Source organism: Schistocerca piceifrons, chromosome 1 (assembly GCF_021461385.2).
Source record: "Schistocerca piceifrons isolate TAMUIC-IGC-003096 chromosome 1, iqSchPice1.1, whole genome shotgun sequence".
Taxonomy (NCBI): domain Eukaryota; kingdom Metazoa; phylum Arthropoda; class Insecta; order Orthoptera; family Acrididae; genus Schistocerca; species Schistocerca piceifrons.
In genome coordinates, this window is record NC_060138.1 from 339,874,077 (window position 1) to 339,890,798 (window position 16,722).

Below are 16,722 nucleotides of genomic sequence, written 5' to 3' on the forward strand. Positions count from 1 at the left end.
TCACTGAACGCATCCTCTTCCATGAGCTGTTGCAACCGCGCCGAAAATTCAAAGCGTTTGACTTTGTCATCGGGTGTCAGGGCTTGTAGCAATTGTAAAGGCTTCTGCTTTAGCCTTTTCCATAAGATTTTCCAAACCGTCGGCTGTGGTACGTTTAGCTCCCTGCTTGCTTTATTCGTCGACTTCCGCGGGCTACGCGTGAAACTTGCCCGCACGCGTTCAACCGTTTCTTCGCTCACTGCAGGCCGACCCGTTGATTTCCCCTTACAGAGGCATCCAGAAGCTTTAAACTGCGCATACCATCGCCGAATGGAGTTAGCAGTTGGTGGATCTTTGTTGAACTTCGTCCTGAAGTGTCGTTGCACTGTTATGACTGACTGATGTGAGTGCATTTCAAGCACGACATACGCTTTCTCGGCTCCTGTCGCCATTTTGTCTCACTGCGCTCTCGAGCGCTCTGGCGGCAGAAACCTGAGGTGCAGCTTCAGCCGAACAAAACTTTAAGAGTTTTTCTACGTATCTGCAGTGTGTCGTGACCATATGTCAATGAATGGAGCTAGAGTGAATTTATGAAATCGCTTCAATCATTTGTAATAGCCCTGTACATTATAGTAGAACTGACATGTGATTACATTTTCACGCAATTTGGGCGCATAGATCCTGAGAAATAAGTACCCAGAACAACTACCTCTGACCGTAATAACGGCCTTGATACGCCTGGGCATTGAGTCAAACAGAGCTTGGATAGCGTGTACAGGTACAGCTGACCATGCAGCTTCAACACGATACCACAGTTCATCAAGAGTAGTGACTGGTGTATTGTGGCGAGACAGTTGCTCGCCCACCATTGACCAGACATTTTCAATTGGTGAGACATCTGGAGAACGTGCTGGCCAGGGCAGCAGTCGAACATTTTCTGTATCCAGAAAGGCCTGTACAGGACCTGCAACATGCGGTCGTGAATTATCCTGCAGAAATGTAGGGTTTCGCAGGGACAGAATGAACGGCAGACCCACGGGTCGTAACACATCTGAAATGTAACGTCCACTGTTCAAAGTGCCGTCAAAGCGAACAAGAAGTGACCGAGACGTGTAACCAATGGCACCCATACCATCACGGCGGATGATACCCCAGTATGGTGATGACGGATACACGCTCCCCATGTGCGTTCACCGCAATGTCGCCAAACACGGATGCGACCATCATGATGCTGTAAACAGAACCTGGATTCATCCGAAAAAATGACGTTTTTCCATTCGTGCACTCAGGTTCGTCGTTGAGTACGCTATCGCAGGCGTTCCTGTCTGTGATGCAGCGTCAAGGGTAACCGCAGCCATGGTCTCCGAGTTGATAGTCCATGCTGCTGCAAACGTCGTCGAACTGTTCGTGCACATGGTTGTTGTCTTGCAAACGTCCCCATTTGTTGACTCAAGGATCGAGACGTGGCTGCATGATCCGTTACAGCAGCAATGTCGCGATACGATAAACCGCAATCGCGATAGGCTACAATCCGACCTTTATCAAAGTCGGAAAAGTGATGGTACCCATTTCTCCTCCTTACACGAGGCACCACAACAACGTTTCACAAGGCAACGCCGGTTAACTGCTGTTTGTGTATGAGTAATCGGTTGGAAACTTTCCTCATGTAAGCCCGTTGTAGGTGTCGTCACCGGCGCCAACGTTGTGTGAATGCTCTGAAAAGCTAATCATTTGCATATCAGAGAATCTTATTCCTATGGCCAGTAGTGTATCTTGGGTTTCGCTGTTATGCCAACATATTGTGTCCCCGCACAAGTGTCCTCTCCGGCCAACTATCACAAACTCAGGAGGGTCGCCACAAAAAAGGTGCCCTGCTGCGTAACCAAGACTTAACTGGAGTCCTACCTGGTGACAGCAAAGCAAACCATTACGAAAGGTACCAGTAAACTAATCTAGGTGCTTGTACACAACGGGTGTGGCCACATTCTAGTGGGGAAACGAATGTGGAGATGATTATAATGAGGGTTATATGACAAGAGGAAGACGCGTTTGTGGAGACGGTGGCGTAACATTAGACCAGCGCGCGGCGAGGGAGGCGCGGAAGGATCGTGGGAAGCGGCAGGTGGGCGGGCGACGGCCGTCACGGTCTCTTCCCGCCTCTTCCGCAGAGTCCCGGTCGGAACTGGCGGCCAGTCCCGCAGTCCCCTGGGAACGTCACGGACGGATGGTCCGGCTTCCGTCTCCAGTCTCCGGCGCGGGACACTGCAGCTGGCTGGCGGTCTTTTCTCTGGCCTCCGTGAATGGAGCGGAAAGAAAGCGATCGTCCCGGCACCTGTGCCTCGCCACCACCTACCGCGTCCCCTCACCCCTCAGCTCGGCGCAGCGCGGTAATTAGCTTTCGGAACATGGTCCGTGGCCAAACAATTGTGAACAAGGAAACACTACACCGACTAATATATGGCGTACTAGGCCACCATAAAGAAGACACTTAGTTCGGAACCGCGCTGCTGCTACGGTCGCAGGTTCGAATCCTGTCTCGGACATGGATGTGTGTGCTGTCCTTAGGTTAGTTAGGTTTAAGTGGTTCTAAGTTCTAGGGGACTGATGACCTCAGATGTTAAGTCCTATAGTGCTCAGAGCCATTTGAACCATTTTTTGTATTTATCCCCGCCTAGATGTCTGGAAGCTATTTCGAATGCTGACGGTTCGGGGAACACATAGAAAACCGACACCCAGATGTTTTCACGTATAATTAATACGCCATTGGCTAAACAAAATATCACACTTCAGTTTAATTAAGTGTCCCTGTAATTGACCACATAATTATGCATTAAAACCTGCGCCCCCGCGGGTGTCCACGAGGTCGTCCAGAACTGCGGCACAGTAAAGATCTGGTGAAGCGGTCGTATCCTCAGCCTACAGAGCAGTGAGTGAGAAGCTGGTGCCGCCGTGTGGTTTCCATTAATTGGGCGGCCGTGGGAACCGCGCCGGCCCGGCGCCGGGTCGCGGGTCAGCACGAGCGGCCCGCGCAATTACACGCCACACAACAGCTGCCGCCTTCCGGCTGGCAGTTCGTGGCTCTGCCGGGTCCAGCCCAAAAGCTAGCGGCTGCCGGGTAGGCGACATCGAGGCCGTCGCAGGCGGAACACTTGCTGAGTTCCACAAGGATGGGAGGAGGAGGCAGCGACGCCCTCGCCAAACGGCACCATACCGATGTCTGCCAAAGGCGATTTCAGTCGTGGTTCCCACTGCCGCGATGCGATATCCGATACGGTGACGCAGAAGCAACCCGCACTGGTAGAGTGCATAGAAACGGAGTTACACCTGCCAACCTGATTCGCGCTGAGTACCGGGTGATCAAAAAGTCAGTATAAATTTGAAAACTGAATAAATCACGGAATAATGTAGACAGAGAGGTACAAATTGACACACATGCTTGGAATGACGTGGGGTTTTACTTGAACAAAAAAAAAAAAAAAAAATAGCAATAATTAGCATAACAATGTAAGACAAAGCAAAGATGATATTCTTTACAGGAAATGCTCAATGTGTCCACCATCATACCTCAACAATTGCTGTAGTCGAGGAATAATGTTGTGAACAGCACTGTAAAGCATGTCCGTAGTTATGGCGAGGCATTGGCGTCGGATGTTGTCTTTCAGCATCCCTAGAGATGTCGGTCGATCACGATACCCTTGCGACTTCAGGTAACCCCAAAGCCAATAATCGCATGGACTGAGGTCTGGGTACCTGGGAGGCCAAGCATGACGAAAAGTGGCGGCTGAGCACACGATCATCACCGAACGACGCGCGCAAGAGATCTTTCACGCGCCATCTGTCGGACATTTTGTGAACTTTTTTTTTGTTCTAATAGAACACCAAGTCATTCTAAGCATGTGTGTCAATTTTTACCTCTCTATCTACATTATTCCATGGTTTATTAAGTTTTCAGATTTATACTGACTTTTTGATCACCCCGTATATCCATCGTACCAGCACCGAGTACTGGTTGCTCCACTCAGCTGTCTCGTACCATATGCCTGGACGAGTGGGGGAACCAAATTTAGAGTCATCAGATGTTCCTCGATAAAGACTGTTTTATGTAAACGAAGCAAAATTACATCCGGGTCTTTACCTAATTTCTCAGTAAGTCCGAAAGCGTACAAAATTAAAAAGCACGATTTTTTGATTTCGATGTGTTCTCCGCGTCTTTCTCATTCGATTCTAAGGAAACAATTCAATAAAAAAATCGATTTTTTCACATTTACAGTCTCACATCAAACTTTCAAGATGGACTGGTTTTATTGAAGCTATTGCCCACAGTTAGTGTGATACTTCGAAAATAAGAGCCGGCCGGTGTGGCCGAGCGGTTCTAGGGCCTTCAGTCTGGAACCGCGCGACCGCTACGTCGCAGGTTCGAATCTTGCCTCGGGCACGGATGTGTGTGATGTCCTTAGGTTAGTTAGGTTTAAGTAGTTCTAAGTTCTAGGGGACTGATAACCTCAGATGTTAAGTCCCATAGTGTTCAGAGCCATTTGATCCATATGAAAATAAGCAAAACTCTGGGGAAATTTTGAAAAGCCTGCAGTGAATAATGTAGTCGCTGGCCAGTGTACATTTAGTGCATTTTACGTCATACATTGCTCAATACAAAATGTAGCCAGAATATCGAAATGGCTTTTAACACTGGAAAAACAGCCATATCTTTTCCCAATCCCGGGTAAATAATTAATATATTTTGATGATTGGCCGAGACGAGCTACGATGTGCCACGTTCGACGCTATGCAGAGTTGTGGGTTATTTTTCTCTTTTCGTCTGTAACTTATGATGCCAGTTACAGTCACATTTAAGCTCACATTGCATTTAGAGTTATGTAGATTTTAAAACAAGAGATAGACAATCGCATATCCAGTTTCAGTTATATACTTTATATGTCATTTTTCTTGTCTGGACCAATAGTTTCAATCACTAAACAGTCAGTACCCACTGCTCCTCTCTCACCGATAGTAAAATCGTCACATTCCGCCTCAAAACTTTCCAGTACTCGGCGCTTCGAACCCTCTGCTGGGATTTTCTGGTGAACAGTGTTCAGCCACCTGGGGACACGACAAAACTCATTAACGAGATCCCAGCAGAGACGTCAAAACGTTTAGTATCGGAGAAGTTTGAAGAGGACTGTGACGCGGCCTAACTATTTAGACGATTTTACCAATACATCTACCGCACCAACTCGAAACAGAAAGGGACGTATTTTCTCGGCGAATAAAAACGTTTTCGCCTGGTACGTGGGACCCAACGGAGGCAGTAACGCTTTCATTACACGGTGAAGTTTTTTTCCCCTTCCAGCTTCTTGCGGCCAGTGGCTGCAAACGGCAACATCATTAGCTCTGCCGCAGTTTCGTTCCTGACAGTTCACACCGTTCAGATAACTCACGCCGAAACTAACCAAAAGGATGAAATATTTTTCCAAAAGACTCGAGCTTTTTCGTTGCTCCAAGAACAATTTTAAGAGAAAGCTGCCATCGACCGGAGGGTAGGTTTTAACAACACAGTGCTTTACTAGGCATGGTTCTATTGGAGTGATATGCCGTTGCCTTCTTCCAGCTTTCGAACTGACTTGCACAGCTCCTTACAGGGCGACCTACAGTTTAACGAGAACTCCAAATTACAGTAGAAACGGTATTTTTCACCTTAACAAAACACTGCCACGGGCTGAAAGAGGTGATAAATGGCAGATCAAAATAGTAGGACTATGTGGGTGTCGATACCGTGATATTTGTATCAGTAGTGTGGCACATTGCCTCAAGGCCACACTGCCGCTTTGAACAATTTTATCAATGCAAAATAACACGGATCAAATGTGAATCACTTTCGAATGCCTTTCATAATATTCGTGAGGACCGTGAAAAGTGACTATTTTTCTTAAGCTGTTTTCAAATGGTTCAAATGGCTCTGAGCACTATGGGACTCAACTGCTGAGGTCATTAGTCCCCTAGAACTTAGAACTAGTTAAACCTAACTAACCTAAGGACATCACAAACATCCATGCCCGAGGCAGGATTCGAACCTGCGACCGTAGCGGTCTTGCGGTTCCAGACTGCAGCGCCTTTAACCGCACGTCCACTTCGGCCGGCAAGCTGTTTTCTTTGTTGGAGTTTACAGAGATCTTCTCGGATGTGAACCACGGTAGACGCATCGATGGCTGAAGCTCTCTTAAGTAAGCGTTGGTAGACTACATCGTGTGCTTTCGCAGAAACCTACATCGAACTTCAGTCAACGTTGGACACTTGCCTTCACGGAGTAAGGAAGTACTACTTTTAACTAATGTGATCAAAGTTAATAGCATCAGAGGGGACGTACCAACTAGCAAAAAATCCATTGGATATGACGGGAGCTTTGCCAAGCTAGGTCAATAAAATTTATTCCCAAACTAGCTACGACAAACAAATCAGATAAAAAAAAAAGAAAAGGCAATGGATTGATATGTAACGACAATGTTCACGGGCGACCACTAACATGCTGCAAATATGGTTCAAATGGCTCTGAGCACTATGGGACTTAATATCTCAGGTCATCAGTCCCCTAGAACTCAGAACTACTTAAACCTAACTAACCTAAGGACATCACACACATCCATGCCCGAGGCAGGATTCGAACCTGCGACCGTAGCGGTCGCGCGGTTCCAGACTGAAGCGCCTAGAACCGCCCGGCATGCTGCAAATATGCCGGGAATAACACTCTACATGCCTGCGGTGTAAATCTCATGGAAATCATTCCAGCAAGCAACTACTGTTGAGGCTTGTAAGCCACCCGCTGCCGGTAGCTTGTAGTCTCCTAATCCTAATGAGTCGATTCAGTTAGCATCCATTATTCTTTCTTGTCCGCCACGACAAATTTCTTCCATATCTGACATATTACTATGACCAAAATTCAGTAAAGGAGGCACTTTCTCTATCCGCCACTCGATTCTGACATGAATGCAGACGACGTCTCCCTGCAGCTGCGCGGAGGCGTTTTCAATCACAAGCGCCGTTAGCGTCGAATGGATTCGCAGGACATCTTTCTGGCGAGAGCTGCCTAGCAAGTTTTAGGGTTAAGAATCGCTTCTACGCTACATTCATTGGGTGTGCTACCGTTGACTTCCATGATGTTTCCATAGGATGAATTTTGCACCTTATTTTTTTATGCTATCTCAAATTGTTTCTATTAGCAGGAGGAAAATAATCTGTACGCTGCTCAAAGTGAATCCTGACAATAATCTATTTAAGTACCTTTAAGATCCATATTATTGCGCCGAAGGGCAGTCAAACTCACAGTTATATGGTGTGTGCAGTTTCGCGACACCTCCAGAGAAAATCGTCAGCCATGTCGTCCCCTTAATCGCTCTTCAGTTCACGGCTGTTTCATATGAATGATCTGCAGGACGTCCGCGGATGTCCTGGAATCGTATATGGCAATCTACAAGCGCAAATCGTTCCCTGAAGTTGCTTTTTAGACCAACTATCTTAGCCACTTATTGACGTATAACGGCAGTGGCAAATGCCGTCATTGGAATCGTACGTAAGTTCATCAATGAGTACACGTGATTATATGAAAACAGCACTTTACACTCAAGCGAAAAAGGTCATAACATAGGATTTGTGGCCGGCCGGTGTGGCCGAGCGGTTCTAGGCGCTTTAGTCTGGAACCGCACAGCTGCTACGGTCGCAGGTTCGATTCCTGTCTCGGGCATGGATGTGTGTGGTGTCCTTAGGTTAGTTAGGTTTAAGTAGTTCTAAGTTCTAGGGGATTGATGACCTCAGACGTTAAGTCCCATAGTGCTTGGAGCCTTTAAAAAAAAATAAAAATAAAAAAAAGCATAGGAGCACGTTGCAGAACATGCACTGCCGTTCGTGGTGATCATAGGCCCTAATTAATAACGGTATCTCCGCCTTCTGTAATGTCCAGGTGACCATCGCGAATCGTGGTGACTTCTGTGTAATTATTGTCTTTGCAGAGTCAAATGGCTCTGAGCACTATGGAACTTAACATCTGAGGTGATCAGGTCCCTACACTTAAGAGCTACTTAAACCCAACTAACCTAAGGATATCACACATCCATGCCCGAGGCAGGATTCGAACCTGCGACCGTAGCAGCAGCGCGGTTCCGGGCTTAAGCGCCTAGAATCGCTCGGTCACAACGGCCGGCCTTTGCAGAGTCATTTCTGTTCGTCTCATTGCGTATTTCTTACAGCTACCATTTGTACCATGCTGCAGCAGTTCTTCCTATGTGTAGTCTTATCGAGCTAGATTACTCGGCAGTGACTCATCATGTGAAAGCTACTTTCGCCCGTAAGTTTTGCACACCAGTGTAAATCCCTATTTTTAACGACATCCGAGAGCTCTAGAAGTGAATACCGAAGTGCAGTTATGTAAAATTCGCTAGCAGTTAAAACTTCTCACAATAGCAGAAAAACTAACTCCTCCCGAACAGGCCATGAAGGTCCAACGGTACCGACCGGCCACCGTGACATCCTTAGCCCATAGGCGTCACTGGATGCGGATATGGAGGGGCATGCTGTCAGCACACCGCTCTCCCGGCCGTATGTCAGTTTCCGAGACCGGAGCCGCTACTTCTCAGTCAAGTAACTCCTCAGTTTGCCTCACATGGGCTGAGTGCACCCCGTTTGCCAACAGCGCTCGGCAGACCGGATGGTCACCCATCCAAGTGCTAACCCAGCCCGACAGCGCTTAACTTTGGTGATCTGACGGGAACCGGTGTTACCACTGCGGCAAGGCCGTTGGCCCACAATAGCAGAAACGTGTGCTAAATATGAAGGCCAATGCAGCTCACACACCACAGTATCCGTCCCGCTCGGGGATATTTACTTGGCAGTGGAGATGAAGTGGCGCTGGGACCTCTTTAGGCCTTCAGATTCACCAAGTCAGTCGGCTGCTTTTGTGAAAACTTTCAGTGTCCGTGTTAACAAGTGTTACACAATTCGGCCGTTATTTTCGTACAGCAAGACGCTGGGACCTCTTTAGGCCTTCAGATTCACCAAGTCAGTCGGCTGCTTTTGTGAAAACTTTCAGTGTCCGTGTTAACAAGTGTTACATAATTCGGCCCTTATTTTCGTACAGCAAGGAATGGAGTTACACAAGACAAGAAAGGAGGAAAATTTACCATGCACATTAGAATATGTGACAGCCATCTTAAACGTTGTGGAAAATAAGAGGTCTAATCGGGATTTGAACACCGGATCGTCAGCAGACTGGCGTCCACCCAACAGCTATCAGGCCACGAAAGAGTATTAATGCAGTCCATTTAATAACACGATTACGCGGTCCACAGCGCGCAATACCTCCCACATTCGCCAACTTTGCGAGTAGGGCAGTATTTCAGCGTTCGAGAAGAAGGCGGTAATGGGGAGGAATGCAACTCGCGGTTTTATGGCGTCCTGGATCGGCGGCACGCCGGGCCGCGACATTCCGCGGAACAATTTATGCCGGCAATAAAGCGAGGCGAGTGGCGGCGCCACGGGTAGCAGGGCTCCGCTAGCACCGAACCCCAAACGGCGAGCGCTGCGGGGTTATCGCGCCGTGCATTACGCCCAAACTCGGCGGGCCGAAACTCTTTATACAGGGCACCGGCACCGCATTTTTAAGCGAATAGTACTGAAAGAGCGCAGCTCTTCCGATTCCACTAAAGCTGACGGCACAAAATATATGTCAAACCCTTAACATAGTATACTGGTCACTTTGGAGAGGTGCAGATGCTGTAGAACTGGTATCAGGCTGGCGTGTAACGCCTCAACGCTGAGGTACACGGGTTGGACAAATTATCGAAACACCACAAACACAATACACTAGCATGCCTAATATGGCACAGGAAACCGTTGGCGTCCAAAACTGCTTCCAGTCGATCCAGGGTAGATATATAGAGTTCCTGTATGGTTCTCAAGAGATTCTTGTACCATTCTTCCTATCAAACAGAGAAATGTTCAGGTAACAGGTTGTTGTGATCACACACATCCTACTGTGTAAAGTAGACCACAAAGGCTCAATAATGTTGAGGTCTGGTGTCTGTGGTGGGCAGGGAAGTTGCGACAATTCATCCTCCTGCTCATGAAACCAGTCCTGGAAGATGCGAGTTGTATGAACAGGGGTCATGTTTTGGAACAAAGCATCAACATTTGGGAACAATGTACCGCGGGATGCATGTGATCAGCGAAAATGGTCACATAATGTGAGTTTGCAGAGTAGCCATAGAGCCCACGGAGTACTAGGATGTGGCTGGCCGAATCATTATCGCACCCCGGCCATGTTTCACTACTGCGACTTAAACTCGGCCAGAAGTTCGAAGAAGAGTGAAACGGGAGTCTTCCGACCAAATGACGTAAGTGGGCTGCTTCTGTGTTGGCAGCGCTGTGTAGAGCTTTGCATTGGATCCATGACTGCGCTTTCTTTGTAAGAGACTCTGTGGCTGTTTGGAATCGTTGGCAGTTGGTCGCCAGCAGTGATTGAAGTACAGGGTTATTACAAATGATTGAAGCGATTTCACAGCTCTACAATAACTTTATTATTTGAGATATTTTCACAATGCTTTGCACACACATACAAAAACTCAAAAAGTTTTTTTAGGCATTCACAAATGTTCGATATGTGCCCCTTTAGTGACTCGGCAGACATCAAGCCGATAATCAAGTTCCTCCCACACTCGGCGCAGCATGTCCCCATCAATGAGTTCGAAAGCATCGTTGATGCGAGCTCGCAGTTCTGGCACGTTTCTTCGTAGAGGAGGTTTAAACACTGAATCTTTCGCATAACACCACAGAAAGAAATCGCATGGGGTTATTTCACGAGAGCGTGGAGGCCATGACATGAATTGCTGATCATGATCTCCACCACGACCGATCCATCGGTTTTCCAATCTCCTGTTTAAGAAATGCCGAACATCATGATGGAAGTGCGGTGGAGCACCATCCTGTTGAAAGATGAAGTCGGTGCTGTCGGTCTCCAGTTGTGGCATGAGCCAATTTTCCAGCATGTCCAGATACACGTGTCCTGTAACGTTTTTTTCGCAGAAGAAAAAGGGGCCATAAACTTTAAACCGTGAGATTGCACAACACACGTTAACTATTGGTGAATTGCGAATTTGCTGCACGAATGCGTGAGGATTCTCTACCGCCCAGATTCGCACATTGTGTCTGTTCACTTCACCATTAAGAAAAAATGTTGCTTCATCACTGAAAACAAGTTTCTCACTGAACGCATCCTCTTCCATGAGCTGTTGCAACCGCGCCGAAATTTCAAAGCGTTTGACGTTGTCATCGGGTGTCAGAGCTTGTAGCAATTGTAAACGACAAGGCTTCTGCTTTAGCCTTTTCCGTAAGATTTTCCAAACCGTCGGCTGTGGTACGTTTAGCTCCCTGCTTGCTTTATTCGTCGACTTCCGCGGGCTACGCGTGAAACTTGCCCGCACGCGTTCAACCGTTTCTTCGCTCACTGCAGGCCGACCCGTTGATTTCCCCTTACAGAGGCATCCAGAAACTTTAAACTGCGCATACCATCGCCGAATGGAGTTAGCAGTTGGTGGATCTTTGTTGAACTTCGTCCTGAAGTGTCGTTGCACTGTTATGACTGACTGATGTGAGTGCATTTCAAGCACGACATACGCTTTCTCGGCTCCTGTCGCCATTTTCTCTCACTGCGCTCTCGAGCGCTCTGGCGGCAGAAACCTGAAGTGCGGCTTCAGCCGAACAAAACTTTAAGAGTTTTTCTACGTATCTGTAGTGTGTCGTGACCATATGTCAATGAATGGAGCTACAGTGAATTTATGAAATCGCTTCAATCATTTGTAATAGCCCTGTACTGTTGGGCAGTTGAAGGTAAACAGCCAGCAGTGATGGATGTTAGATGTGAGAAGTTATTGTTGATGGAGGGTAGAGGTCTGAAGTGTTAGCGTCGGCTAACGATCTGTACATGTTCGACTTGGAATTGAATATTATTCATGATTATATACCTTTGTACTAGATGTCATTGACGATTTATAGTCGTGCCTGAACTGGATGTCACATTATCAAGGTAAAAAAATACATTATTTGGCTTGCAACAAAATCTTTCCGTTGCTAACCATATGCCTATTAGTAGTTAGTGGCTTTAGTAGTTAGAATCTTTTATTTAGCTCGCAGTATTGACGCTCGCTGTATTGCAGTAGTTCGTGTAATGAAGATTTTTGTAAGTTCTTAATGAAATGTATAGGTTATTGTTAGGATTTCTTTTTAGTCAGGGCCATTCTTTTGAATTATTTATTTGAAGTCAGGATATTCTTTTCTTTGAGCAGTCAGATTGCGTTGCGCTGGAATATTGTGGGTCAGTGCTGACATGATAAAAAAAAAAGTAAAGAGAAAGTAGGCTCGGTACGTTCAGTTTTACTCAGCTGTTCCAGTATTAAATAACGTAGAAGCAGAAAAGAATTTTAAATAAAAAAACTTTCAACATTCTCCATTGTTCCGTTGTCCAAGTTTTATGTCTTCAATAACACGTTTCTGTTACGGACATTTAAATCAATGATGAGTGGTTGTGAAATTCCTGCACGCCCTATAGTTCTCTGGTTGTGCAGCTCCCTTCACGTTAGAAGGATTCGCGAGTGCGACACTCAAGTTCCGCAGCGACTTTCGCAGCAGTCGTCCTCTTATTTTTCGCCGCAATCCTCTTCAATGACCGTCAGTCACGATCATTCAACACACACTTTTGTCCACGTCGTGAGTTAGCGGAGGATGTTTTTCCGCTTTCTCTGTATGCGATATAAATCTTCGATGCCGTGTCTCATGAAACGCGAGTCTCTTCTGCTCCCTTGGTTACGAAAGCACCCACCGTACAAGTACCAACAATTTTCCCAATTCAAAATTCATTTAGGTTCGATGTAATGCTTGTACAACTAAAGAGAGCACTGTTCTGACTTCTCACCACGACTGACACTTGCAGTGTATGAGGACATTGTGTTTCCATATTTTTGTCCAACACCAGTAGATTGTGGCAATGAAAGGCATATTTAGCAATCGGTTGTATGAAATAAGCATAGGAAGCTAGGTGGACATGGAGACGTGACAAAATGGCAGAAAGGAGCTATCGTGCTTGGATGTGACCGTGACGACTAGCTCATTTCAGCAACGGCAAAAAAAAAATTAAGCACATCTTAAAACATTACTGTCTATATACTTTTGTTTGTTACTGAATTGGAAAATAACACCCTTATACAGTTCTTAAAGTTATGCGTCGTTTTTCGATTTGCCTGACATCTGTCAGATGCATCCACACATATGTATGTATGCACCACATCTCCTCTTAAATCGCTGGACAGATTTCAAACAAACTTGCTACACATACCACTTACTGTCCGTAGTGGTAAGAACCACCTTGCCTATCAATGGGGTGGGGTTGAAAAAGTGTAGCCCGGGACGCACGAATGTCGTCTTTATTCATCCAGTATTTGAGAATTAAAGCACTTAATGACAAACTTTATAGATAATTTAAAACTTTAACGAAATTTTTTTTCCTTGACAACTCCCTCAAAATGATGAAAGGGAAAAATTTTATCGCTAACTGCATTCTCGCTGTTCATGCAGTAAAACTGCAGCATCAGGAATAACGTTTAAATTAATTACTTCTTTGGTACGTACTCAATTCACCACACATTTCGCAGACAGTATCCACACACGCTGCTGAATGCACCTACAAAATTTTATCATTGTACGAGAAATGGTTAAGGAGATATGACGTCATAAACGTTGACCTGTAAAAACGGAACTGCAGGGTGAAATTTTCTAGAGATAGACGCGACCTATGTGTACAAATAAGAGTGAAATGCGTTAAATATATGTGAAATACCTGACATATGGGTATGTGAGGAAAGCTCTTCCTAAACACCTGGATTCATTTCATTTCAACCGAACAAACAATACTGCTTGGTGTCTAGAATGAAGCACTGTAGGGTACGAACCTGTAATTTCCTACTGTGGTAGGGAAGAGAGAAGGGAGATAGGAGGAGATGGACAGAGAGAGATGCAGGGGAAAGTGGAAGAGAAAAGGAAGAGGAGGAGATGGATAGAGAGAGGAAAGAGAATAAGGTGGGCAGAAAGAGGTGGAGAGGAGGAGATGGGCAGACAGAGGGGCGATAGGATTAGATTAGATTAGATTAGTACTTGTTCCACATATCATGAATACGACACTTCGTAATGATGTGGAACGTGTCAGGTTAATAAAAGGTGTCTATACAAGATATTACATTACACAAAATATTACATGACACTCAATAATTTTTTTTTTTTTTTTTTTTTTGTGGAGACTGGGAAATTACCCACTTACTATATCCAAAAATTCATCTAATGAGTAGAAGAAGTTGCCATTAAGAAATTCTTTTAATTTCCTTTTATATGCTGTATGGCTATCTGTCAGACTTTTGATGCTATTAGGTAAGTGACCAAAGATTTTTGTGGCAGCATAATTTACCCCCTTCTGAGCCAAAGTTAGATTTAACCTTGAGTAGTGAAGATCATCCTTTCTCCTAGTGTTGTAGCCATGTACACTGCTATTACTTTTGAATTCGTTCGGACGGTTAATAACAAATTTCATAAGTGAATATATATATTGTGAGGCTAAGGTGAAGATCTCTAGCTCTTTAAATAAGTGTCTGCAGGATGCTGTGGGAAGAGCTCCAGCAATTATTCTGGTTACACGCTTTTGTGCAATGAACACTCTTTTACTCAATGATGACTTACCTCAGAATATGATGCCATACGAAAGCAGAGAATGAAAATAGGCGTGGTAAGATAATTTACTGAGATGTTTATCGCCAAAATATGCAATGACTCTAATAGCATAAGTAGCTGAACTCAAATGTTTCAGCAGATCTTCAGTGTGTTTTTTCCAGTTCAACCCCTCATCAATGCATACACCTAGAAATTTTGAATGTTCCACCTTAGCTACCGATTTACGATCGAAGTCTATATATGTATATATATTAATGGTGTCATTCCATTTACTGTGTGGAACTGTATATACAGTGTTTTGTCAAAGTTTAATGAGAGTATATTTGCATAGAACCACTTAATGATTTTCTGAAAAACATCGTTTACAATTTCACCAGTTAATTCTTGTCTGTCGGGTGTGATAGCTATACTTGTATCATCGGCAAAAAGTACCAGCTTTGCATCTTCGTGAATATAGAATAGCAAGTCATTAGTATATATTAAGAACAGCAGAGGACCCAAGACTGAACCTTGCGGCACCCCATTCTTGATTGTTCCCCAGTTTGAGAAATCACCAGTTTTTTGCATATTATGTGAACTGTTTATTTCAACTTTCTGCACTCTTCCAGTTAGGTACGATTTAAACCATTTGAGCACTGTCCCATTCATACCACAGTACTTGAGCTTATCTAGAAGTATTCCATGATTTACACAATCAAAAGCCTAAATGGACAGAGAGAAAGAATAGGAGGAGATGGGGAGAGGGGAGAGGAGAAATGGACAGAGGGGGGAGAAGGAGATGGACTTAGTGGGGCAGAAGAAGATGGACAGAGGGGAAATGTGCAAGGTGACAGAGAGGGGGAAGAGCATATGGAAAGGGAAAGGAACAAGCAGGAGCTAGAGACAGGAGGGATGTAAATATGGACAAAGAGAGGGAGGAGGAGGCGGAAGAGAAGGAGATGGACAGAAAAGGGGGGAGAAGAGATAGACAGAGAGTGCGGGATAGAGGAGCCGGACTAATAGAAGACTGGAATAAATACAGTCCCCCGCAAAGCCCGGTATAGTCAGCTGGTATTACTATAAAATACGACAAAGAACTGCGAGCAGTACGAATAGTTGATTCGGTCCGCATTTTGACGACCACTGGCAGAGAGTGTAAGGTGAGTTCGCAGAACCGTGTACTCACCCGTAGAGGAGCGCTGCGCCCGCGATGCCGCCGCCGCACTGCGCCGCGACGAACATGGCGGCTCGCAGCACGGAGACGCGCCGCGTCGCCAGCAGAGCCGCCGTCACCGCGGGGTTGGCGTGCGCCCCTGCACACACAACAGCACACCCCGCGTCACCACACCTGCCGCGCACACCAGCAACTGGCACGCACCACGCACCGCGCAGCAAACGTGTGGACGAGTCGCAGAAGCTCGTAACGCCATCTACTGGCGTTGGGTGCTCACGTTTTACCCGATACACGCAACTACACTACTGGCCATTAAAATTGCTACACCGAGAAGAAATGGAGATGATAAACGGACATTCATTGGACAAATATATTATACTAGAACTGACAGGTGATTACATTTTCACGCAATTCGGGTGCATAGATCCTGAGAAACTGGTACCCAGAACAATCACCTCTGGCCGTAATAACGGCCTTGATGCGCCTGAGCATCGAGTCAAACAGAGCTTGGATGGCGTGTACAGGTACAGCTGTCCATGCAGCTTCAACACGATACCACAGTTCATCAACAATAGTGACTGGCGTATTGTGACGGGCCAGTTGCTCGGCCACCATTGACCAGACGTTTTCAATTGGTGAGAGATCTGGAGAATGTGCTGGCCATGACAGCAGTCGAACATTTTCTGTATCCAGAAAGGCCCGTACAGGACCTGCAACATGCGGTCGTGCATTATCCTGCTGCAATGTAGGGTTTCGCAGGGATCGAATGAAGGGTAGAGTCACGGGTCCTAACACATCTAAAATGTAACGTCCACTGTTCAAAGTGCCGTCAATGCGAA

The 16,722-nt window shown here is 45.9% G+C and overlaps 1 protein-coding gene and 1 pseudogene across 1 annotated transcript in view; both read right to left on the reverse strand.

Moving 5' to 3' along the window:
• LOC124785783 (neurogenic protein big brain-like) overlaps positions 1 to 15,964 on the reverse strand; it is a 244,298-nt gene extending 228,334 nt beyond the window's left edge. Inside the window, exon 1 of the mRNA XM_047254209.1 lies at positions 15,896 to 15,964. Within this exon, the coding sequence (XP_047110165.1) occupies positions 15,896 to 15,951 (56 nt within the window). The 5' untranslated portion in view covers positions 15,952 to 15,964. The remainder of the gene's footprint in view (positions 1 to 15,895) is intronic.
• Positions 8,648 to 8,765, reverse strand: LOC124723816 (annotated as a pseudogene).
• Positions 15,965 to 16,722: the final 758 nt, after the last annotated feature.